Source organism: Balaenoptera musculus, chromosome 2, assembly GCF_009873245.2.
Source record: "Balaenoptera musculus isolate JJ_BM4_2016_0621 chromosome 2, mBalMus1.pri.v3, whole genome shotgun sequence".
Lineage (NCBI taxonomy): Eukaryota > Metazoa > Chordata > Mammalia > Artiodactyla > Balaenopteridae > Balaenoptera > Balaenoptera musculus.
In genome coordinates this window covers 19011238-19037276 of record NC_045786.1, presented here as the reverse complement: position 1 = coordinate 19037276, position 26039 = coordinate 19011238, and the positions used below count along the sequence as shown (strand labels likewise).

Sequence of the window (26039 nt, the reverse complement as noted above, 5' to 3'; positions counted from 1 at the left end):
CCGCTCACCGCAACTAGAGAAAGCCTGCGCGCAGCAACGAAGACCCAGTGCAGCCAAAAATAAATAAATAAAATAAAATTTAAAAAAACCCAAAAAAAACACGAAAAATCCCAGATAGTTAATTTTTTAAATTAATTTATTATTATTTATTTATTTATTTAATTTTTTTGGCTGTGTTGGGTCTTTGTTGCTGCACGCAAGCTTTCTCTAGTTGCCGTGAGCGAGGGCTACTCTTCCTTGCGGTGCACGGGCTTCTCACGTGGTGGCTTCTGTTGTTGCGGAGCACGGGCTCTAGACGCGTGGGCTCCAATAGTTGTGGCACACAGGCTCAGTAGTTGTGGCTCGAGAGCTCTAGAGTGCAGCCTGAGTAGTTGTGGTACACGGGCTTAGTTGCTCCGTGGCATGTGGGATCTTCCCGGACCAGGGCTTGAACCCATGTCCCCTGCATTGGTAGGCAGATTCTTAACCACTGTGCCACCAGGGAAGTCCCTAGTTAATTTTTTTTTTTTCCTAGTTGATTTTTTAACTTGAAAAAACTTTATTCTGTTAATCCATAGGTAATCAAATTCACCAGTGAATTTCATTTTTATTGTTTCTTTTGTTCCACATTTTCTGTCTGCATTAAAATATATATTTATTAAATTTAAGGTTTCTGGGTGGTAAACTCTCCTCTATGTCTGAACCATGTCATCCTTGGAATGGTACTTAGCTGGGTTTAAATTCTAGGTTGAGGATTATTTTCGCTCAGCACTCCCAGGAAATAACTCCTTTATCTCTTGTATCTATTATTGTTGATAAGAGCTCTGCTAATTTTCATTCTTTTGTAGAAAAAATCTGTCTGTTCTCTTTGGTAGTTTTTAAGCTTTTTCATTCCATCCGTGATATTCTAACAACCATTTATTTATATTAATCCAATTCAGATATCTATGATGAACTATATCTAACTTTCTATTTAGATGTTTTCATCTTCCACACTAGGTAAAGAATCACTGAATCACATTAATTTCATTTCAGGATTTTATAGACTTTGTTCTATTGTTTTTTGACATCTGTTGCAGAGGAAAAGGTTGGCTTGATATTTTTTCTGTTGGTGGTAACCTACTTTTTCTTTAGAACATTCCTTTATTTTTTATCCTTAAAGTTCAATAAATTTGCCAAGATGTATATGTTTTGTTTTTCATATTGTCTGTTGATTTTTCCTTTTTATAGGTGAGATTTTTTAAAGAATATTTTTTTCTTTATTCATTTAAAAAATGAGATATAATATACATACATTAAATTGTGTAAAGCACACTACTTTTAAGAGTACAACTTGATGATTTTTTATTTACATATGCAACCCTGTAACCACCAACCAGGTGGTGAATAGACATAGAATATTCCTGGTACCCCAGAAGATTTCCTCATGTTCCTTTCCAGTCTATCCCTTATAACAGTTAACTACGATTCTGATTTTTGTCATCGTCCATAAGTTTAGCCTGTTTTTGGACTTCATAGAAATGAAATCATATAGGATGCACTCTATGTCTGGTTAATTTCACTTGCTAAAACTTTCACCTCTGAGAGTGCATTTAGCGATGCATTCATCCACGTTGTTGTGTTTATCAGTAGTTTGGTCCTTTTACTGCTGCATAGTTTTCCATTATATGAATATACCACCATTTAGCTCTCCTTTCTCTTGTTTGTAGGCTTTTGTGTTGTTTCTATTTTTTGCCTGTTATGAATAAAGTTGCTTTGAGCATTCTTGTACATATCCTTTTGTGGACATATATACTTATTTTTCTTGAATAAATACCTAGGAGTGAATTGTTGGACCTTAAGGAGGTGTATATTTAACTTTAACAGGTACTGCCAAACAGTTTTCCAAAGTGATTGTGCCCTTTTACACTTGTATACTCATGTATGTACTCTCGTGTGTGTGTGTGTGTGTGTGTGAGTGTGTGCTAGATGCGATACATTATGCCAACATGAGGTACTGTTGGTCTTTTTTTGAGGTGGAGGGGGGCTTCTTTCACTTAGCAAAATGCATCTGAGATTCATCTAAGACTTTGTGTGTATATATAGTTCATTGCATGTTATTGCTGAATAGTGGTCTATTGTTTGGATGTACCATTTGTTTATTCAGTAACTGGCTGAAAGACATTTGAGTTGTTACCAGCTTTTAATGTTTTTACTATAAACACTCACATGGTTTTTGTGTGAACATTAGTGTTTGTTTCTCTTGGGTAAATATCTAGGAGTAGGATTGCTAGGTTATTATTATTATTATTTTTGTTTTGTTTTTTGGCCTCGAGGCATGTGGGATCTTAGTTCCCCGACCAGGGATCGAACCCTCATCCCCTGCATTGGAAGGTGAAGTCTTAACCACTGGACCACAAGGGAAGTCCCTGCTAGCTTATTTATTAAGTATATGTTTGGCTTCATAAGAAACTACTAAACTGTTTTCCAAAGTGGCTATAGCATTTTACAGCCAGTAATATATGAAAGTCCCATTACCCTACATTGTGAGTAGCAGTTGCTATTGTCAGGACTTTTTTATTTTAGCCATTCTAAAGGGTATGTAGTACAGTGTTTTAAATTTTACACTGCATCCTGGTGGAGTATAGTTATCTTACTATGGTTTTAAGTTGCATTTTCTTGATAAATAATGAGTTGAGTGCCTTTTCATATATTTATTGGCCTTTTGTGGAGTGCCGTTGTCATCTTCTTTTTTACTTTCAGTTGTCCTTTTTTTTTTTTTTAATTGTCTTTTTTTTTTTCCATTGACTTGGAGGAGCTTTTTTGTTTTGTTTTGTTTTAATATATTCCAGATACAAGTCCTCTCTCAAATGTATGTGTTGTGGCTTATCTTTTCACTTTCTTAATAGTGTCTTTTCATGAAAAAACTTTTAATTTTAATGATGGCTATAGTAGGCTGACTAATGGCCCCTCAAAGATGTCCATGTCCTAATCTCTGCAAACTGTGAGTATATTACCTTACATGGCAAAAGGGACTTTGCAGATGTAATCAAGTTAACAATCTCGAAATGGGGAGATTTTCTTGGATTATCTAGGTGGGATGTATGTAGTCACAGGATCCTTATAAGAGGGAGGTTGATGGTCAGAGTCAGAAAGAAGAAGCTGTGATGACAGAAGCAGAGTCAGAAAGAGATCTGAGGGGGCTTCCCTGGTGGCGCAGTGGTTGAGAATCTGCCTGCTAATGCAGGGGACGCGGGTTCGAGCCCTGGTCTGGGAAGATCCCACATGCCACGGAGCGGCTGGGCCCGTGAGCCACAACTACTGAGCCTGCGCGTCTGGAGCCTGTGCCCCGCAACGGGAGGGGCTGCGATAGTGAGAGGCCCGCGCACCGCGATGAAGAGCGGTCCCCGCACCGCGATGAAGAGTGGCCCCCACTTGCCGTAACTAGAGAAAGCCCTCGCACGAACCGAAGACCCAACACAGCCAAAAAAAAAAAAAAAAAAAAAAATAAATAAATAAAGTAGCTATAAAAAAAAAAAAAAAAAAAAAAAAAAAAGAAAGAGATCTGAGGATGCTGTACTGTCGACATGAAGATGGAAGAAGTGGCCACAGTGAAAGGATGCAGGTAGCCTCTAGGAGCTGGAAAAGGCAAGGTAACGCATTCTCCTCTAGAGTATCTGGAAGGAGCAAAGCCTTACTGACATTTTAATTTTAAACAGGTGAGACCTCTGATCTCCAGAGCCGTAAGATAATAAATTTGTGTTGTTTTAAGTCACTAAATTTGTTGTAATTTTTTACAGCAGCAATAGGAAATGAATACAATGGCTTAGTTTTTCATTTTATTAAAAAGCAATTTATACACAAAACCAAAAACCCTAAAAAAAAGCAATTTATCTTTTTTTTTTCTTTTCTTTGTTAGTGCTTATTGTATCCTGGTTAAGAAATCTTTGCCTATCCCAAGCTTGTGCAGTTACTCTATGCTTTCTTGAAGAAGCGTTATTGCTTTACCTTTTACATTTGGAACCGTGATATATCCTGAATAAATTTTGGAGTATTGGGTGATGTAGATTCAATGTTCATATGAAAAAAACAAATGTCCAATGGCTCCAGCACATTTATTGGGAAAAAAGAATCCTTTCTCCCATTGAATTTCATTGGCACTTTTGTCATAAAATAAGTTTCTGCATATATTAGTGTCTGTTCCAAAGAACTATTTGTATGTTCTTCACCAAGTCCACTTTGTCCTAATTTCTGTAGCTTTTTAGTAAATCTTGAAATTTGGTAGTGTATGTCCTCTAACTTCATTTTTCTGTTGTCTTGGTTGTACTAGGGCCTTTGCATTCAGATAAATTTTAGAAAAACCTTGTCAATTTTTACAAAAAACCTGTTAGGATTTTAATTAAGATTGTACAGCGTAAGCTGTTTTGATATAGATAGTCAGGTCCTTTACTTTAGCTAAGTTTTATTCTATTAAATCTTTTAATACATTTTTTCTGGTCTGTTAATAACTGTGATTTAAAAAAATTTATGACAATATAAATTTATGATAATATATGCTTAGTAAAGGGTCATATTTGTTTTAGTGGAAGGGAAAAATGGTTTTCAAACTATGGGTCATCTTTCTGTAGTGGATCATGAGATCAATTTCATAGTCCTTACCAGCATTAAATAAATTGAATTAGAATAGGAAAAATCAGAGTATCATACTTAGTTTTGTGAAACTTTTAAACCAGCATATATATATATATATATATCCTGGTTCACATTGTGTCAAAAAATATTGAAAGCCCATGGCTACAGTATGGTGCTGGTGTTTTATGGTTTTATCCCCACAAATCCTATTTAGTTTTAAAGGAAATATTGCCTTATTACAGACTATCATTATAAGGGAAACTAGTTGTTGTTTTTTTAAATAAAAATACAAAGGATAGCATATTCAACTCAATCACCTTAAAGGTATGAGGGATAACTTCATTGAATGGACTTTATATAAGCCATAAATATTTCAAGAGAAAGTTTTAACTGGATAGTAGAAAGACCTCTGTTCTAGAAGTCAGAGAACTTGACTACTATTTTCAGTGCCATTAGCTAAATCTCTTAACCTGTGTAAGCTTAAATTTCCTTATTTGGTAAAGATAGAAAAGAATCTTTAGGTCATTTATCTCTGAGTTGTGTGCATTAAAGAAATCTAATAGGACTTTGAAAAGCGTAAAGCAGCATCACCTGCCTAATCACTCCCCAATGTTGTTGAAATGTATCAGTATATGGAAATAAGTTTAGTGATTCCCATAGTTAAATCTGGCTCGTGTAGAGACCAGATTCAAGAATACATCAAATTTCAATAACTTGTATTAAATGATGTTTGGATTAATGACAAGTATTAAAGAAAGACTATTACGTCTATTCTGGATTATTATGGAGAGTATGTCATTTATTGATTTATGGACCTTAGAATCCTTGATTGGGGGAATTCCCTGGTGGTCCAATGGTTAGGACTCCACGCTTCCAATGCGGCCAGGGTTCAACCCCTGGTCAGGGAACTAACATCCCGTAAGCTGCACGGCCGAAAAAAAAAAAAAAAAAAAAAAAGAATCTGGTGACTGGGTGTAGTTATCTCTTTCAGGTAGGAGAAGATATAAATTTTTCCTTGTAGAGACTGAACATCATATGGCCCCTAGTAAAGGCAGTATCCAATAAATACCTATTCATTGGTCAATTTTTAAACATTTGGTTGTCATCTTATTATTTTTATAGTTATTGTGATTCTAAATGACTTCATGGAGAGATGAAAATATGGACTTTTAAATGATCTTTAAATTAGTTTCCTTTCGGCCTTTGGACAATACTTTTCATAGTCCATTATATCAAAAGCATTTAATGTTTCTCTTGAAATAAAAAGCTTGAAATATAGGGTGTTTTAGACTATTCCAAAGCAGTTGATGATTTTTTAAAAAGCACAATGATTTTACACGATGTAGAGAAACAACCTGCACAAAACTTCAAAAATGTAGGGAGAAAAAAAAAAATGTAGGGAGATACATGCAAAGAGTCAAAGAATAAGAGATTAGGACGCGATAGTACTAAAAATTGTTTGGTTTAATTTTTATTTTTAAAAATTTTAAAAAAATTAATGGAAGTATAGTTGATTTACAGTATTATCTTAGTTTTGTAACCAAGCAAAGCGCTTGTGTGCTCATGGCTCAGAAAGCCAAACTCTGACAGCGGGAGTTTGCAGCAGAGTAAGGGTTTATTGCAGGGCGCCAAGCCAAGTGAGTGAGAGACAAGCCTCAGACCCACTCCAGCTTGGTCTTTGAGTTATGGGTGTTTTAAAGGTGAGGAACAAAGAAACTGGGATTAATCGTTGCCCTGTGACATTTCTGTGACATTTCTTTTTTTTTTTTTTATTTATTTATTTATTTTTTAAAAAATTTTATTTATTTATTTATTTATTTATGGCTGTGTTGGGTCTTCGTTTCTGTGCGAGGGCTTTCTCTAGTTGCGGCAAGTGGGGGGCCACTCTTCATCGCGGTGCGCAGGCCTCTCACTATCGTGGCCTCTCCCGTTGCGGAGCACAGGCTCCAGATGCGCAGGCTCAGCAATTGTGGCTCACGGGCTTAGTCGCTCCGCGGCATGTAGGATCTTCCCAGACCAGGGCTCGAACCCGTGTCTCCTGCATTGGCAGGCAGATTCTCAACCACTGCGCCACCAGGGAAGCCCTCTGTGACATTTCTTAATCGTGGTTTCGGGAGTCAGAATGTCTCCAGTTTATGATTCTCTGGCCAGGTGGTCCGTGGTCCACGGTCTGTGAGCTCACCTTGCCCTGGAGAAACATCCTGAGTTTGTACCTTAATGATGATACCTGTAACAGAGATTTTAGTGCATTAACGACGTTACTGACAGCAGTAACTATAGTCATCTGACAGTGTTAGCACAGGATTGAGGTCAGAGGGGAGAAAGAAATGAATAAAGTTTTGGATAGAGATTAATCATAAACTCAGTAAGGGACCATGGTTTTAAGGGGACTCCAGTTTCAGGTGTACAACATAGTAAATATATTTTATAGATTATATATATGTGTTTGTTTTTAAATCGTGGGTCTGTAAGTACAGAGTATCCTTACTCAACTTGTACCCCCAATGTTGAGTACATTGCTTGGTATAGAGCTGTTAATATCAAGTGTTGCCCAAATTTTAAGTGAATTGAGGAAGTTTAGAAAGTAAAGCCTGAGTCGCGTTATCTCTAAGAAGATAGAGGAAGTAAAGATTTGGAGTTTTCCATACTCTAGTCCTTTTAAATCCTTATCAGATGGGTATCTGATTCAAGGGCGTTTCCTAGTTAACCAAGTTCTGCCAAGCTTCACAGCCTTCTCGGGGAACCGGTTTCATTCTCTAGAATCACCCTGTGGCGCCATCTCCCGGAGCTGTCAAGAAACTCGGGATTTAAACCACCACCCTCTTTCCAAGTTCTTTAATTGCTCTCCTCCTGGGTCTTTTTCTGAGGTTCCCTGGACGCATGCGCTTTCGATGGGCGGCCAACCCAGTGAGAGACTACAATTCCCAGAAGGCCATGCCAAAGGGGGGGGGAAATCCCATGGTTGCGGGAAGGGGGAGGGAAGGATAGGAAGGCTCGCGAGAAAACGAGCTTGGGGAGGCTGCGAGAAGTGGGTGGAGGCGGGTGGAGAGCGTGAGGAGGACGAGGAGGAGGTGCCGTCCCACAATACCAGGCGGGAGGGCGGGCAGGCGGTTTGTATCCGGGCTGTGAGGTGCTCGGAACCTCCGCGGACCTTGCAGCCTCTGTCTCTTTAACGCGAGAGGAAGCGATGCAGAGGGGTGGAAAATGGCAGAGCTGCAGATGTTACTAGAGGAGGAGATCCCGTCTGGCAAGAGGGCGCTGATAGAGAGTTATCAGAATCTGACCCGGGTGGCGGACTACTGTGAAAACAACTACATACAGGTGAGGAGCGCGGGCGCGCGGGCGGGCGCTGCCGCCCGGGCCGAGGACCCGCCGCCGGCCGCCCGAGTGACCAGCCCACTGGGCGGGGTGGGGAACTGCCTAACCTCAGCGGCAGCCCCAACCCCAGTCCCAGTCGGGGAGAGAGCGGGTGGCCGGGCTGCAATACAGGAAGTGGCCGTGGTGGTTGAAACCCATAGAAGCGGAGAGAGAAAATGGGCGAGGGAGCCCGGAGCCGCGGCCGCCGCGGTCCGGCGCCCCCCTGCCGTCCGCCTCCCCGCGGGCTCGGCCCCCCGAGCCGCGCTGCCCCCCGGCCGCCCTCCACCCGCCGGCCTTCCGTCCCGGAGCCGCTCCCCCCGCCGCCGCCCCGCCGCCTCTCCGCCGGCCGAGGGTCTCGGACCGGGCGAGCGAGCGGAGAGCAGAGGGCCGGGACGAGGCTCGGGGAGGAGCGGCAGGAGCGAGAGGAGAAGCGGGGGGTGCGTCGGGGGAGGGTGGGTGGGGGCGAGAGTATGTCAGTTCAGCCCAGAGGGTGTGTCTTTTATTTATTTATTTATTTTTAAAATTTGTCGTGAGTCACATCACACAGACCTCCCCCGAGGAGAGGAGGAAGCGGGTGGGGAGCGAGGGAGGGCGTAGAAGAGAAGTTAAATCTCCGAATTCCGTTAATTGAAGGTTTGTAAGTCTGCCTGCCTGTCCGCTTTCAAGTCGGGTTTTCTCCCCCCCCCCCCCCCGCCCCGTCTCATCATTTTCACTTCCGCCCCCACCGTAATATATTCTAGAGGGTGTTAGGGCGGCCGTTAGTATAAAGCACAAATTATCCTTAACTGCTTGGAAAAATGGCTTCAGTACTCTCTCTTCCCCAAAAGTTCTTGAACTGCTGGCTTCTTAAGTAACTTAACTTAAAATAGAATGGTGTAATCGCCGGTTGCTTTTTTCCTGAGGTTTCTCTCTTTACAGCCTAAGTAAATGTAGAGAATGAATCCCCGAACTAGAACCAGAACGTCAAATATGTCATTCTAAATTTATTAGAAAATTCTTGGGACCTTATCTATGGCAGATGGTTGGTTGTTTGCTTTTATTTTAATGATTGAAAGTGAATTATGTTGTGTGGTAGTTTGGTTTGTAGATCTTTAACTGCATAAACTAACAGTTTGCAGTAGAAGCAAATAAAAGTAGCAGAGTCCTTTATATCAATGTAATGTCACCAAAAATTCGCTTGTTAGTGGTAAGGCATGACCAAAACGTGCTTTCAGAGGCTGGGGTTATTGCAGTTCAGAACCAAAGTATTTATAGAAATGCATCCCACGTGATTATCATTTTTAAGAACCAGTGGTTTCTGTGTTGGCAGATGCTTTTCCTCTATTTTTAGAAGGAGATACTGTTTTCAGAATATTTTGAATGTTTCTCAATTTCCATATTAGTAACATTGTATCTTCAGTAGCACTACTAGGAATTCATCTCATAAATTTTTTCAAGCTTTTACTTTAGGAATTCCACTGATAAACTTGTTGAATGCCTGCCGCATCTACTGTATTACTTGTTTTTGCAAACTTTATATTTAGCTTTTAAAAAAATATTCTAAAATCTAGTAGAAATGTGGATATAGTTTTCAAGCAGAAAAGTTTTCTGTAGTTTATCGATATTAAAAATAAACACATTTTATTCAACTTCACACGAAGAACCTTAAAATTGAAGTGAATCTCAGTTTGCTGAAGGTTTTAAAGATTTTGAAAGTCAGAGGGAGAGCACAGGAAGTTAAATTGCCCTCTTTCTAGAAAAGTCATTTCTTTGTAGAAGTCAGCAGATAGGCACTTCATAAAGGGGTGGCTTCTTTTCGTTTTGCATGTTGGGAAATTTGACAAATATATGGTGTGGTAACTGCTACGTGTTGGCCAATGCAAACGTGTTTTAACCTGTCTGTTGGCTATTTCTTTTTCAGGTAGTTGTGTGCTGTAAGTTTTTTTTTTCCCCTGACCCTTTTCTTTTCCCCTCTTGCCACCGTAATTTTGAAGCACTTTAAAATTTCATTATATCCTTAATTAAATAAATCATGTTATTTCTCATGTAGTCTTTTAAGCATGTTAATACCATGATGCCAAGATCCACTGTCACTGGCCCCAAGTTTTTTTGGTGGTCCTAAACTTGACACCAGTGAGATATTTAGAAATACTGGGGGGGGGGGGAAAGAATGAAATTCACACACAGCACTGTAATAGCTTTTAAACTTTGGGCTGCATGAAGCTGGCCACTAGCTCCCTTCCCAAGAGGCTCAGACAGGGTCAGGCTCTGACAGGCTCAGAAGATGATGAGCACTTGGTGGAAGTTGATGTGGTGGTAGCTGATTTTGTGATGTGCTGTGGTGCTGTGAAGAGGGAACAAATAGTACTAGAAATATCCATTTAGATGTCTTTTGAGATCTCTCTGTATCCCTTCTGTGACCGATTGGATAAGGGCTAACATCCTATGTAAACATACCTTCTCTTGGGGAATGTATATGGTCACTTGTGTTTTGAGAATTTTTTTATACCCAAGGTGAGTTAAATTATTGCGTGAGTGATTTTTATCCTGAGAATTTACTTTTCATTTTGTTGTTTTCCTACAGTTTGGAAGTACAGTTCAGGTAAGGTGTTTAGCTGGCAAGTTCTTTTGGCTGTAGTGCAACTGAGTCCTTGAGCACTTTATTAGCTCTTTTGGTCTTGTTGACTTTAATTATTAAATTGTATTATTAATAGCAAAACTTCTCTGAAGAGTCCACTATCTTAAAAAGGACAGGGCTTTTGAAATTCTTATGGGAAAATAATATTCAAAATAGAGCGTGTACTTTATATAAACATTTATGTAGACATAAAGAAAAATCTTTGCGTTTTCCCACCTTTAGTTTGAATTTTCTGGTGGATTGTGTCAAGGACAGTCACTCTTCAACTTGAAGAGTTGTTTGTTCATCTGGTCAGTTCTCTTTGCTCTTACTTTAGGGTCCATACCGCCTTTGTCATGGGGATTATTTTGAGGAATAGGAAGGAGATCTAAGTGAAAAGGAGTAGAAACTGCTTACGAAAGGTTTCTCAGCATAGGTTGGGTAAGGACAGAAAAGTCTTCCTTACAGGTTAACTTTTTAATTTAATTTTTTCCCCGGAATTCCGCCAACAGGGGCTTGTTTGGGTTAACAAGTATATCCTAAAGTCTGGGAAGATGAAGGGGATGTCATCAGTGAGCTACTTAATTTAGCTTGATTTCCTCCACCCATGACATCAGTTTATATTCATTTGCTCATTATACCCATGTGGTCTTGGAAGGCAGATAATTTTTTGAGGGGGAGCGCTTTAGAGTAGGTAAAAGCTGACATTTTTGGTACTGTACAGTTTATTCCAGTTTATAAACTAATGTCACTTAATTATTACAATAATTATGATCTATTTTTCCTTCCTTTTTTTTTTTTTAAACAAATGAGCAATCTGAGGTTCAGAGACATTGAATACCTAGCCTAAAGTCCCATATCTTGTATGAGATGGTGCCTAGAATCAAACCCAGATTTTCTGATTCTGTATCCTAAGTGGTTAAAAAGAATGTATGAAGAGGGTAATAGAAAAGGGAAGAGTAACTTGTTTCTACTTATTGAGTACCTACTCTTTCACAGTCTGTGCTGGTTGATTTGTATTACCTTTAATCCTTACAAAAACTCTCTGTGATAGGCAGTATTCTCTTCCAGATGAGGAAATTGGCACTCGGAAAAGTTAAATGAATTTTTGTTTGATCATACAGTTAGGGATTGGCAGTCAGGATTTCTCCCTAACTCTTGACAGGCTCCAAAGGCTATGCTCTTTCCATATCACACTGTCTCCAGATGCGAATGAGTCTAGAACTCAGACTAGTTCAGAAATGTCATGGAATAGACTCTTGTGGGTCATGTCTGGGAACCTAACAACTATTTTACTATTGTTTCCTCTGAGTTCCAAGTTGTAATATAAGAACAGGTATGTTTGTAATTTGGGGACTTGCCCGATCACAAAAGATGGTAGGTTTGGCACTTGAAGTATTGAATTACAGGAATCATAGGCTAGTTTTTCACTGAGCTCAGTGGATCCTCTTCTTCTCTTGTGCATCTTTGCCTTTTTTTTTTTTCTGTTCTGAATCAACTTTGCAATTGTGATAAGGAAATTTGTAGAAGAATTAGTAGAAGTTAGCAAAACAAAAAACGTCTTGAAATATTTTGGGTAGTTCTGATTTCCACACAAACTATGTTCAGGTAAAGATGTCAAAGTGCTTGCGGAGATTAGGACAGATTGGAAATGGTAGAAATCTTACTTGCACTTGGAAGTTTGAGTAAAACAGTGGCTAGCAAAATTAGAGATATAGGTTGGAAATCTAAATGAATTAAACAGGGTTTTAGTAATGTACAACATGGTAACTCTAGTTAATAATACTGTATTGTATAATTGCTACTAGAGTAGATCTAAAAAGTTCTCACCACAAGAAAGAAAAAGAAAAAAATTTTTTTAATTTGTGTGGTGATGAATGTTAACTGGACTTATTGTGGTGACCATTTTGCTGTATATACAAATAGTGAATCATTATATTGTACACCTGAAACTAATATGGTGTTATATGTCAATCATATCTCAACAAACAAAATGGAATTTTAGATAATTTTATGGAAAATCCTCAGTTAATTGTTAAATTGACCAATATCATGTCATAACATTAATTAAACATTAATGCTGCTGTCAAGCAGGCAGAATCTGATCTTGCATATTAGGTCTTAATGAAAGTCCATTCATCTCTCTTTGTTTCCTTTTGTAACTATAAGATAATAAGAACTTTACCTGTGGTACTGTGATCTAGTTCTGGTGTGTTTAGATCCTCAGTTTTAGTATGTTTGTATCTTTAGAAGAGGGCTTTTTAAAGAAAATTGTTGAAATAATCCCTTAGGATAAGAACACTTTTCTAATTCCTCTTATGTGCTTCTGCTTTCTCCAGTTGGTTCTGATAGCTGAAGAATGCTAATACTCCTTGAGGTGGAAAAGAGGTATTTGGGCAATTTGGATTCTGATCTATGACCATTAATTTATTTATTGGCCGTGCTGCGAGGCATGTGGGAATCTTAGTTCCCTGACCAGGGATCCCCCCTGCAGTGGAAGCTCGGAGTCTTAACCACTGGACAGCCAGGGAAGTCCCTCTGTGGCCATTTAGAATAACTGTATCTTCGGTTAAATTATGTCCTAGGAATTAGAAATTTGTGAGTTAATAGGCAAGAATGTATTAGCCAGAGAAGAAGAGTGCTAATATTGGGACAAGAGTTTGAGTCAGACATTAGAGGAGATTGTGTAGATGTAATTCCATGAAAATAGTGTTGGTAAGAAAAGTAAGGTAAAAGTGATAGTTGAAAGCTAATTTTGGAGCATTTAAAAAGTTTGAATTTGGGGGGAGCTATATATTTTTTCTAATGTCTTTTTGTGTTGATTGTAATTTTTACTGAAGTTATGGTTTGACTTTTGAAGAATAATAGTCAAACCCTGGGGCTACAAACTTTTTAGACCTTAATATTTATTTAATAAGACACCATCCTAAAAAATAAGGGATTTTTTAAAAAAGTATGGTATTGAGAAAATGGCAATTATTTGATTTTGGAAAATGGCAATTACTGGATTTTGTTTTTAAAGGAAATAGCTAACCTGATGATTTTAACTGTAAACATTAATTCCATAGAAAGGAGACTTGAAGTTTTTTAGTATTACCACTCTGTGTCAACCCAAATAGGTACACTTAACTAATTTACTAATTTTCTTCATTTACAAAATGAAATTTTCTGAGAAATAATTGGTAGTGAACTAGTATTTGTGAAAAAAATCTGGAAGCAAAACAAAACATCCTAAGGAAGATAATGTTTATTTGTTATCAAATGATTCTAATTTTGATATGCATCTGTGCTTAGCAAGTTCAGCAAACGTTTGTGGAATTGTGATTTATATCAACTAAAGAATATTTGTAGTACCATCTCAGGTATAGCTTAAAGTATAAGGAAACCATTTAAAGTCTTATTTTACTAATTTTTAACACAGTAATTAAAAACTCGTATACTCAGATGTGGAGAGAATGGCATAATGAACCCCGACGTGTTCAACATCCAGCTTTAACAATTACCAACTCATGGCCAGTCTCCTTTTCATCTGTAATCCTCTCCTGTCTGTCTGTCATTATTGTAAAGTCCATCTTTGATGTATCATTTCATCCATAAATATTTTAGTACGTATCTCTAAAAGATAAAAGGCTTATTTAAATCCATTGCACAATTTCTATATGTGGGGGAAAAGATAATGAATGTTATTATGATTTATTTATGACAATAAGGAGTAGAGAGCTTTAAAATAGTTAATGTATTTTAAGTTTACAATTTTGTTAGTAATTCCTGCCGTAGGTTGATTAGAATATAGCTATATTATATGCTTCATAATGGAATTTTAAAAATTGAGCTGTAAGTCATATAATATAAAACCAACCATTTTAAAGCGTACAGTTCAGTGGTATTTAGTGCATTCACAGTGTTCTGCAACCACCGCCTCGATGTATTCTAAAACGTTTTCATCACTCCTCAGGAAAGCCCATACCTGTTAAGTAGTTTGTCCCCATCCCAACCCCCCGGCACCTGGCATCCATCAATTTGCCTTGTTTCTATGAATTTACCTATTCTATATATTTCATATGAATGGAATTATACAATATGTGGCCTTTTGTGTCTCTTTCACTTATATAAAGCGTAATGTTTTCCAAGATTCATTCACTTGGTAGCATGTATTAGTACTATATTCCTCTTTATGGCTTAGTAATATTCTAGTGTATGTATATTATACCACATTTTGTTTATTCATTCATCCGTTGATGGACATTTGGGTTGTTTCTACCTTTTGGCTATTGTGAATAGTACTGCTATGAATATTCATGTACAGCATTCGAGTGCCTGTTTTCAGTTCTTTTCCATATATATACCTAGGAGTCCTTCATAGTGGTATTTTGTTGTGAAATACATAATTACCTAATTTTGCACGTAGATAATTTTGAATTTCTACCATTGTACTGCAGTGTTAAGAAGGAATTCCAGGCATGAACATACACTCAGAACGTCAGTGTGAATTAAGGCTTGGAGCCTAATTTTCCACTTTATATGTAAAGTTAATTTTCCCCCTGATTACCAAAGTAATATCAAATATGGTAATTGCACGAATTTTAAACTTTTTAGAAATATATATAGCTTAGACAGGACAAGTCCCTTGTAATATCACGCACATATACAGCTTTTAACGAATATATCTAAACTTTATATTGTACAATTGGTAAACTCATATTGCTGATAATAAGGCAGAAAGTATTTCAGTCATAGTATATTTTAAAATTAAAAAATTCTAACACTTCTGTGAGATTATCTAATTATTGTCAGATGTGAATTATATTCTTATTCAGAGCTTAAATGAAGCATAGTACATAAGATGTGCAGTTGGATATTCTCAACTGCTTTTGATTGGAGCAAAATTTTATTATTTATCTCCTTGAAACTTAAAGGAAACAAAAATACTAACATTAATGAAAAAGTGTATTATTGGAAAACTTTAATTTACCTTTAGTTTGTTTCCTGACTTTATGTTTAATTACTGTTAGTAATTTCTACATGCTGTGATAAAATTGGGTTTGGTAAATTTTATTTTCCATTTTCTTGAAAGGCAAGTGTGGTACTTTGTGAGCACCCTTTTTATTTGGGCCATGGGGAATTAATGCCCTCTACTTAAACGCCAGAAAGGTACGTAATGCAGCATATGGAAAAAGATACTTCTTAGTTCAAATATTGGCAACCTAAGACTTGTAGTAACAAACACTTTAAGAAGGCAGTGTAGTGGAAAGGGTTGATTAGTGCCATTTAAAAATCATGGTTACCACTCAAAAGTGAGCCCTCAGTATAGCCCAGCAATCCCAGTATCTTTTTCCACGTCATTTAATTTAATTTAATTAATTAATTTATTTTTTGGCTGCATTGGGTTTTCTTTGCTGTGCGCTGGCTTTTCTCTGGTTGTGGAGAGCGGTGGCTGCTCTTCTTTGGGGTGCGCAGGCTTCTCATTGTGGTGGCTTCTCTTGTGGAGCACGGGCTCTAGGTGCACAGGCTTCAGTAGTTGTGGTACGCGGGCTCAGTAGTTGTGACTTGCGGGCTCTAGAGCGCAGGCTCAGTAGTTGTGGCGCATGGGCTTAGTTGCTCCGCGGCATGTGGGATCTTCCCGGACCAGGGCTCGAACCCCTGTCCCCTGCATTGGCAGGCAGATTCTTAACCACTGCGCCACCAGGGAAGTCCCTTGATTTACTTTTTGAAAGAATCATTCAGGCTACTGAGTGGAAAACATATTGAAGGCAAGGCAAGAGCAGAATTACCAGGAGGGAGGGGATTGTACTAGTCTAAGCAGGAAATGAGAATTGCCTGTACTTTAAGTGGTGGGGTGAGGAATTGAGGGGAGAGGTTGGATATTTTTAAGGCAGAGCTGAACAAGACTTACTGGTGGATTGGGTGTGGGATGTGAGGGAAAGAGGAATCTTAAGGATGACCCCTAGTTTAAATTGTTTTCCTAACTATGTCAGTGGATGGTAGCACATGGACGGGAGGATACCAGGAGTACTGCTGTGGATGTGTGTTAAGTCTGCATTATATTAGACAATGAAATAGATGGGCCAGATGGTCTTTCTGGAATTTAGGGAGGAGTCAGAGTTAGAGATCCATGTTTAGGAGTCATCACAGAATACATTAGCACTGTCTCATAGAAATATAATGTGAGCTACATATCTAATTTAAAATTTTTCTAATAACCACATTTAAAAAGTATGAAGAAATAGGTTGAAATTAATTTTAATAACATTTTATTTAAACCAGTGCATCCAAAATATAATTATTTCAATAAGTAATCAACATAAAAAGTTTGTTAGGGACTTCCCTGGTGGCACAGTGGTTAAGAATCTGCCTGCCAATGCAGGGGACACGGGTTCGAGTCCTGGTCCGGGAAGATCCCACATGCCACGGAGCAACTAAGCCCGTGCGCCACAACTACTGAGCCTGCGCTCTAGAGCCCGTGAGCCACAACTGTTGAGCCTGCATGCCACAACTACTGAAGCCCACGCACCTAGAGCCCGTGCTCTGCAACAAGAGAAACCACTGCAATGAGAAGCCTGAGCACCGCATTGAAGAGTAGCCCTCGCTTGCCGCAACTAGAGAAAGCCCACACACAGCAACGAAGACCCAACACAGCCAAAATTTAAAATAAATAAATTTATATTAAAAAATAGTTTGTTAATGAGATATTTTACATTCTTTTTAAAGTACTAAATCTTTGGAATCTGATGTGTGTTTTATACTCGCAGCACATCTTACTTGCGACGTAGACAGTGAAAAACTGGGACGATTAATGCGTGGGAAGTCCCGTGAAATGTAAGGATAGTTGGAATCGAGGTACTAGAGTAAACTGCAGAGAGAGAAGTTGGGTGTTTAGAATGTGGGATTTTTAAAATCTAGATTTTTGGAAATGGTGTAATTACTATTGATGACCATGGGAGGTTTTGACAGTGATGAAGAAAAAATTGTTTTAGTTCAGGAAGTCAAATGACTGAGAGGCAAGAGTTTTGGGTGGATTATCTGAGTGAATGTTGACATCACTAAGAATATGATAGGAATAGTGAAGAATTAGTGAGTCCTTAGCGAAGGAGGGGAGTGATGAGGGTGTTGGTGGATGACAGCAATAGGGTTTCTTTCTTAAACACCTCTTCCCTGTCCCACCAGGTCAATTTATACCCTATTAAATGCTCGCATAGAATCCTATATGTTTCCTCTGTGGTGCTCATTACATATGTTTGACACTTGATGCTGATCTACAAGAAAGCAGGTTTACCACGTTTGTCTTGTTTATTCCCATATCTCCAGTGCCTGGCACATAAGCTCTCAAAAGTTTACATGAACTGTTCAAGGAGTCTGGAAGCTTAGTTCTGGTCCTCATTCTATCACGAATTAGTTGTATTTTAACCAGCCTTTAACTCTTTTATTGTATCTTCTAAAAAAGGGTGAGTTTGATCTAGATTATGTCTAAAGTTACAATTCTGATGGTTTTTAGTAGAGTTTGTCTCTAACTTTTAGCCCTATAATTCTGATGTTTTTCATTAGTTTGTTTCTGAGTTAGTTCTTCAGTTTCCTCTAAAAAAAATTGCCGATTTACTTACACTTATTCCTTCTATTTTGTTGTTAGCAAATGTTATGTTTAAATGTTTACTTTGGCATAATTAAGGTGTCAAGATACTGAATAAATAGGTTGTTCAGGAAGTGGTTTAATTCAGATTGTTATGAACTGTGATTCCTCTTAAACATTCTTAAAATCTTTTTATTAAAATCACTTTTTCAGTCTTGCTGAAGAGAGAAAATATAAGTGAGATTGTGTTAAATTAGAACATCTTTGTCTTTATTCCTTCACAGTATAGATCAACAGTACTGAAACTTACGGTCTCAGGACTCCTTCATACGCTCAAAAAATGTCAAGGATCCCAGAGAACCTTCCTTTAGGTGGTTATAACTATCAATATTTACTGTATCAAAAATTAAAATGGAGAAGTTTAAAACATTTATTAATTCATTTAAAATAACATGTAATGGGTTTTAACATAAATAATGTAAATAATAATTTTTTGAAAAATATCCATAGGTTTCCAAAACAAAAAAAGTTTAATGAGAAGAGTGGCATTGTTTTATATTACTGCATATCTCTTTAGTGACTGGCTAGAAGACAGTTAAATTCTCATATCTACTTCTGCATTCAACCTGTTGTGATATTTTATTTTGGTTGAACTATGTGAGAAAATCTGGCTTCATACAGTTATGTAGTTGGAAAGGAAGGAGTATTTTAATAGCCTGTGCATAGCATTATGGATAATTTTCTTTGATATTGTATCAAAACTCGGCAGATAGTAGTTCTTAAAGGTTGGTTGCTGTGTGGACTCTGAAACCATATCAATGAACATTTTATACTCCAGTACGTTAAAAATCATTGCATGGGTCATTTGGATGGAAAGTATTTGTTCACTTAGTTATGATGAGGATCCTTCTGAATGTTGACACATTTCATTATATGATATGAAAAAAAAATCACATTCATTAATATCACTACAGATCTTATGAGTCTTTAAGTATTGGAAAGCTTCCAAGCTCACATTGGTGGATGAAAGGTTTCCAAAATTCTGTTTTTTACTTGAAAGCTCGAATTTTACTGTTGGCAACAAACATTGCCAGTTATTTTCCTTGAAATGATAGGCTCACTTCGTTCATTTTTAGGAAAATGTCTGCCAAATATCCAATCTGATTAACCATAGTTTGTCAGTTGTTTTTTGAAGTTCCATGGAAAAATGGCTTATTCAGCTTGCAAATAAATTGCACAAGTGCTTTTTCCTTTTGTACTTAGAATGCAGCAGAATTACTTTATATATACTTTTCATTTTGTTACACAGAATGTTAAAAGGCATCTTGCCAGAAGAGAAGGCAAATAGCATTAGTATTATTATGAAAATAGTTTTGACCTTGTGAACCTCCAGAAAGGGTGTGAGAGATCCTCAGTAGTCCGCAGACCACACTTGGAGAAACTTTGATATAGATGATTGGTTTAGTAGACTTAATGTCTTCCATTTATGGTAATAGTGGGACTGTGAATTTTAAATATCTTTGTATAGCACTATCTGTAGTGCACATCTCTGACTAAAAGCTTGTGTAAATACCTCATAAAAAATTTAAAGTTCCCTGTGTAGGAATTCTCTTAGTACAGCATATACTATGTTAATCATTTTGGATAGTTTCTTATATTCTGGGTCTTATTATTGCTCTGTATATTTCACCTTTCAGCACTAATTTTGAAATAGTTTTAGTTTCATATATCTGTTTTCTCCAAATTTTACCCATGCAAAAGTTTGGTAATTTGTTTGAATAAATTTATTTGATTAATAGGAAGTTGGGTTTTTTTAAAAATTATTTTATTTATTTATTTTATTTTTGGCTGCGTTGAGTCTTCGTTGCTATGTGTGGGCTTTCTCTAGTTGGCGGCGAGCTGGGGCTACTCTTCATTGCGGTGCGCGGGCTTCTCATTGCGGTGGCTTCTCCTGTTGCGGAGCACGGGCTCTAGGCGCGCAGGCTTCAGTAGTTGTGGTGCACGGGCTTTGTTGCTCCATGGCATGTGGGATCTTCCTGGACCAGGGCTCGAACCCATGTGCCCCTCATTGGCAAGCAGATTCTCAACCACTGCGCCACCAGGGAAGCCCAGGAAGTTGTTTAAATTATACGATTTTTATGAAGCAGTATGAAACACTAATTTTAAAATGTTTATCGTAATCATTTAATTTATTTCTAATTTGAGTATGTTCCAAATTAGATTTGAAGAAATCTGTTGTTGATATTACCTATGGTACATATCTTCCTTTTCTGTACTAAAGTATTTACGTCTTAAAAAAAATAAAAATGACCCAACTAAAGTAGTAGAAAAAGACAAAAAAATGGAGAATATGTTTTTTTGTTTCAGCTGTTTCTCTGACATTTTCCCTCTTCTGTTATTTATTTTTATGCTTTTCATGAAAAAAGCTTTGGATTAATCCATTTCTCTTTTAAACCATTTCCCTGTTAAAAAGGTTGAGAAATCTTTTTTTCTTTTTCATCTCCACATTTCATTAAAATTAATAATCAATCATATTTAGACTTTATTATGAATAGTGGGGCGACAAACTGGTGATACTCCCATTCTTTCAGAATAATCAGAGAATGCCATAAAGATCCTAAAGAAAACTGGCAAATTTTTATGGGTTCCCAAGTTGGAACCATAGGAATGCCCAATTAAGTGAAATATGTGTAATTATATGTAGCATACCTCACTGTATGACAGAATATATTAGTTTGTCACTTATTCAGTTATTTAGCAGTTTTTGACTATCATGTGCCTAAGTATATTTTGCGAATCAGATATAATGGTTGCCCTTAAGATATAATCTCTGCTTCCCTCGCTAATCAAATAAACCACATCCTGTAATAAATTTTATCTAGGGAAGCACATGTCGACGTGAGAGTGTATGTCAGGTGCTCCCACCCAGCCTGGCATATCAAAGAAGTAATGTTGGGATTGAGATCTGAAGGGTGAATATAATTAACCAAATTTAATATAGTTAACCAAGAAATTTTGAGGGAAGGAACAACAATATCCTTACCAGAGGGAACAGGAACATTATGTGTACAGGCCCAAAGGTGAGGGAAAGCAGAATTATTATTATTATTTTTTTACATCTTTATTGGATTATAATTACTTTACAATCTTGTGTTAGTTTCCACTGTACAGCAAAGTGAATCAGCTATATGTATACATATATCTCCTCCCCTTGAGCCTCCCTCCCACCCTCCGCATCCCACCCCTCTAGGGCATCACAAAGCACTGAGCTGATCTCCCTGTGCTATACAGCAGCTTCCCACTAGCTATTTATTTTACACATGGTAGTGTATATATGTCAGTGCTACTCTCTCAGTTCGTCCCAGCCTTCCCTTCCTCCCTGTGTCCATACGTCCGTTCTCTACGAGCAGAATGATTTTGAACAAGTTATAAACCTGTGTGCTCTAGAGTATAGTGAGCGAAGAGGGGAAAGTGATCTGTGGGGACTTAGGTAGGGATCAGATCAAATAAGTTTTTTATAGGCTATGTTAAGGATGTTGGTCTTTTTTCTGAGGCTGATGAGAAGACGCTGAAAATTTTAAGCAATGGGATGACATCATCATTTTTACTTTTTAAAGATTACTTGTGGAGAACAGATTGGAAGGAGGCTGGAGTATGTATGGATTGGAAGGAGCTCAAGAGGAGATGGGGGGAGGCTGGTCTTGAGGTGATGGTAGCGAGTGATCGTGAATTATCTAAACTCTCTACTGCCTGGAATCATTGTGATGGGCTGTGACTACTTACTTTTCTTTTCTAGAAAGAAGAGTGTTTGAGGCTGTAAAGATGTGTTAAAAGTAATTCAACAAACAGTTGCTTGATATTAATTGCCTACTCTATGAAAGACTCTAGGTGTCGTGATGTCTGTGTTATATGTAGTATAGTTATGTAAAAATCGTTGAATGATAGAAGATTATAAAGTCTTCAATTTAAGGAAGAGAAGATTGATCTGTAGTACTTACATTTAAATGAGGCAACGTTCTGTATAGAAGAAAATAATTGTAACTTTTGAAAGGTTTTTAGTTTTATTTTTGGCAGTTAGAATTTTTTTTTTTAATTCTACACTCAACAAATTTCAATCATACAATACAATGTTATCAACTATAGTCACCACGTTTTTTTTTGTTTTTGTTTTTAAATTTATTATTTATTTTTGGCTGTGTTGGGTCTTCGTTTCTGTGCAAGGGCTTTCTCTAGTTGCGGCAGGCAGGGGCCACTCTTCATCGCGATGCACGGGCCTCTCACTATCTCGGCCTCTCTTGTTGCGGAGCACAGGCTCCAGACGCGCAGGCTCAGTAGTTGTGACACACGGGCCTAGTTGCTCCGCGGCATGTGGGATCTTCCCAGACCAGGGCTCGAACCCGTGTCCCCTGCATTGGCAGGCAGATTCTCAACTACTGCGCCACCAGGGAAGCCCGCAGTTAGAATTTTGCTTATAGAAAGAAAAAATGTCAAGCAGCACTTTTTTTCTAAAAGAGCATCTAGGTAATTAATAGATTCCCATAAAAGATTCAAATAATTCAGTTGTATTAAAAGCAAAACCTAGAATTTCCCTTCCTTCTTCTCCCCGTATGCCTGTTCATCCCCTCCCCCAAACCACCGTCAAGTTGTTTTGTATCCTTCCACTTTTTGCACAGAGGATGAGGAAGATTCATCTGGCATTGGTGCAGGATGGATTTGTAAAGGGGCAGACTGGATGCAGAGTGACAAGTTAGAGGACTGTTATATCTGTTCTTGAATTGAGATAGGTGCAGTTAAGATGGAAAAGGAAGGAATAGGTGCAAGAAGAAGAATCAGGAAGCTCGGTGAAGGAGATATGGTGGATAGGGAAAGGGAGAACTCAAAGATGACTTATTTTACCTGGAGCCGTTCTCCTCCAGCATAAAGCCAATATGCCCACAGAAAGTAATTTGCAGTCACAGAAGTGAATCTATAGACCTTCTCTTTTTCAGCTGTTAGTACACAGTTGGTTCCGGCACACTCCAGCTTTTACTCCTCCACAATTGAATTGATTGGCAGAGCAGTGGGTTGAAAAATAGGAATAAGGCTTGACTGTTAGCTGGCAGTGTGGGCAGAAGTGGGGAGTGGGAGGAGAGAGGAAAGGTACTCTAAGGTCTCTCTGGCTGTGTACTATTGTGTCATGAGGCTGAGGGGCAAGTTCCTCCTTCTAACATTAATTTTGATGTTCTGTTACAATCTTCTGTATTATAGATTGCTGGATTTTTAGACACTTAGAATCTTTTTATAAGTACATTCAAAATATGTGTGACTTATATGTGGATTGAGAACTGTCCCTTTTAAAAAGGAACTTTCAGAGAGAATTTTAAGGAACAGTGCAATGTTTCGGGGTTTCAGGGAAATTTAAATTTCTCATGGAGTGAGTTTTTCTGAGTCATGAGTTAAGCGGAAGGGGAGGTTGGGAGGCAAGGGATCTAGGTAGTAGGAAAATCATGTGTACCACGGCAAGTTTGAAAGAGCTACAAGTAATTCGTTTTTGATAGTGTCAGATGCAAGGGAGGGTAGTGGAGGAGATGAGGTCTCAGTCAAAAATATACCCAAACTGCTGGCGTTAAACTGTAGAAAACCAGTGTAGTGTTTCCCACATTTGAAAACAGAGAAACCACATTTTAAATTTAACACTGGTAAGATGACACTGTGCTTTTTTTCTGCTGTGCCCTGATATATATTGTGTTCTTTCATCTGGACTCATTTGGCATAATCAACAGAAGCCATTCAGTAAGTGGGTAAATGCAGGAGAAATGAATTATAGGTCTGAATAAATCCCTTTTGTATCAACTAAGTATAATAACTTGGGGACTGCTTGCGTTACTGGATTTATTATTAGCGTTTAATAATATCTTGTGGAATATAGAGCCACTTATCTCCAGTTCAGTTGTGCATTTCTTTTTTTTTTCTTTTTTAATTTTTTTTATTTATTATTTATTTATTATTTTTATTTTTGGCTGTGTTGGGTCTTCGTTTCTGTGTGAGGGCTTTCTCCAGTTGCGGCGAGTGGGGGCCACTCTTCATCGCAGTGCGCGGGCCTCTCACTATCGCGGCCTCTCTTGTTGCGGAGCAGAGGCTCCAGACGCTCAGGCTCAGTAGTTGTGGCTCACGGGCCCAGTTGCTCCGCGGCATGTGGGATCTTCCCAGACCAGGGCTCGAACCCGTGTCCCCTGCATTGGCAGGCAGATTCTCAACCACTGCGCCACCAGGGAAGCCCCCAGTTGTGCATTTCTTACCCTCATCCTTATTCCCCCTACTCCCCCTGCCTCCCTCCGCCCCCCCCCCCAAAAAAAAAGAGAGAGAGAGAGAAAAGAAAGGCAGGCAGGTAGCATGGTACTGTCTATATGAAAACCCTGCCACTCTCAGGGTTTTTGTTTCGTTTTTGAGTGAAGAGGTAAGGTGGTGTAAGGCGAGAGGAATAAATGACATATTTATGTCACTGAGAAGAACTGTAATAAAACATTCCTTTTATAGTCAGGCACAAGTCTTTGAAAAAAAGTTTACCTTCCACCAAGATGTTTTGACCTCATGGATACTGTAAGTCATGTCATGATCTTGTTTCCTTTTTTTTTTTAAATTAATTAATTTATTATTTATTTTTGGCTGTGTTGGGTCTTTGTTGCTGCACGCAGGCTTTCTCTAGTTGCGGCGAGTGGGGGCTACTCTTCGTCGCAGTGCGCGGGCTTCTCATTGCGGTGGCTTCTCTTGTTGCGGATCACGGGCTCTAGGCGAGCGGGCTCAGTAGTTGTGGTTCATGGGCTCTAGAGCACAGGCTCAGTAGTCGTGGCGCGCGGGCTTAGTTGCTCTGCGGCATGTGGGATCTTCCCGGACCAGGGCTCAAACCCGTGTCCCCTGCATTGGCAGGCAGATTCTTAACCTCTGCGCCACCAGGGAAGTCCCATGATCTTGTTTCTTTATCTTTGTGGATTCGTGGAGATCAGAGCCAAACTTATGGCTCTGATTTATTATGTAGTACTCTGTGGTCTCTGTGGTCTGTGTATTAACGTCCTGCCTTTATCTTTTATATTATTGGATAACCTGATTTTTATCTTGTATGTTTTCCTTTTTTATTGTACACATTTTTGTATTGATACAGTAATAGCTAATGGCCCTACCCTAGACCAATGAAATTGTAATCTTTTTAGGGGGAGGTGAGGGTTAGGTTGGGTCCAGGGCTCTGGAATTTTTTTAAAAAGCTCACCAAGGGTTTTGATGTCCACCTAGGGTTGGAAATCACTGTTCTAGAGCAGGAGTGGGCAGATGTTTTCACAAAGAGCCAGATAATAATTATTTTAGGCATTGCAGGCCATGTGGTCTGTCAGAACTACTCAACTCTGCCATTGTAGTAAGAAAACCGTAGATGATATGTGAATTAATAGGTGTGAAGGTGTTCTAATAAAACTTTGTTTGCAAAAATGGGGGTCAGTATTTGGCCTGAGGGTCATAGTTGTTGAGCCCTGTTCTACAGCCTGAACTATACTGTTGAAGCACTAAAACTGTGCTTGAGCTAACATACTGAGGTGAATGGATTTGTTTTTTTCTCTCTTTCTCTTTCTTTTTTTTTTTCCAGGTGACTTTTTGAGAGCAGGTTTAGATGCACAGCAAAATTGAATGGAAGGCACGGAGACTTCCCATGTACTGTCTGCCCCTACACATGTACAGTCTCCCACATTATCAACATCCCCCACCAGGACGGTACATTTGTTACAGCTGATTAACCTACACTGATACATCATTATCACCCAGAATCTGTAGTTTGTTTACATAGTTTAGGGGTCACTCTTGATGTTGTACATTCTTTGGGTTTTGAAAAACGTAGAATGACATGTGCCCACCATTATTCTACAGTACACAGTGGTTTCACTGACCTAAAAATCCTCTGTGCTTCAC

At 38.4% G+C, this 26039-nt stretch overlaps 1 protein-coding gene across 15 annotated transcripts in view; it reads left to right on the top strand.

The window, feature by feature from the left end:
• Nucleotides 1-7635: 7635 nt before the first annotated feature.
• Nucleotides 7636-26039, top strand: part of ABI1 (abl interactor 1) — a 97506-nt gene continuing 79102 nt past the window's right edge. For 9 of the 15 annotated variants that reach the window (XM_036843117.1, XM_036843113.1, XM_036843119.1 and 6 more), the window contains exon 1: nt 7662-7911. In XM_036843117.1, coding sequence (XP_036699012.1) covers nt 7795-7911 — 117 coding nt within the window. In that variant the 5' untranslated portion in view covers nt 7662-7794. Of the gene's footprint in view, nt 7912-26039 lie in introns of all 15 variants that reach the window. The other 6 variants (XM_036843125.1, XM_036843118.1, XM_036843124.1 and 3 more) reach the window with 3 other exon arrangements.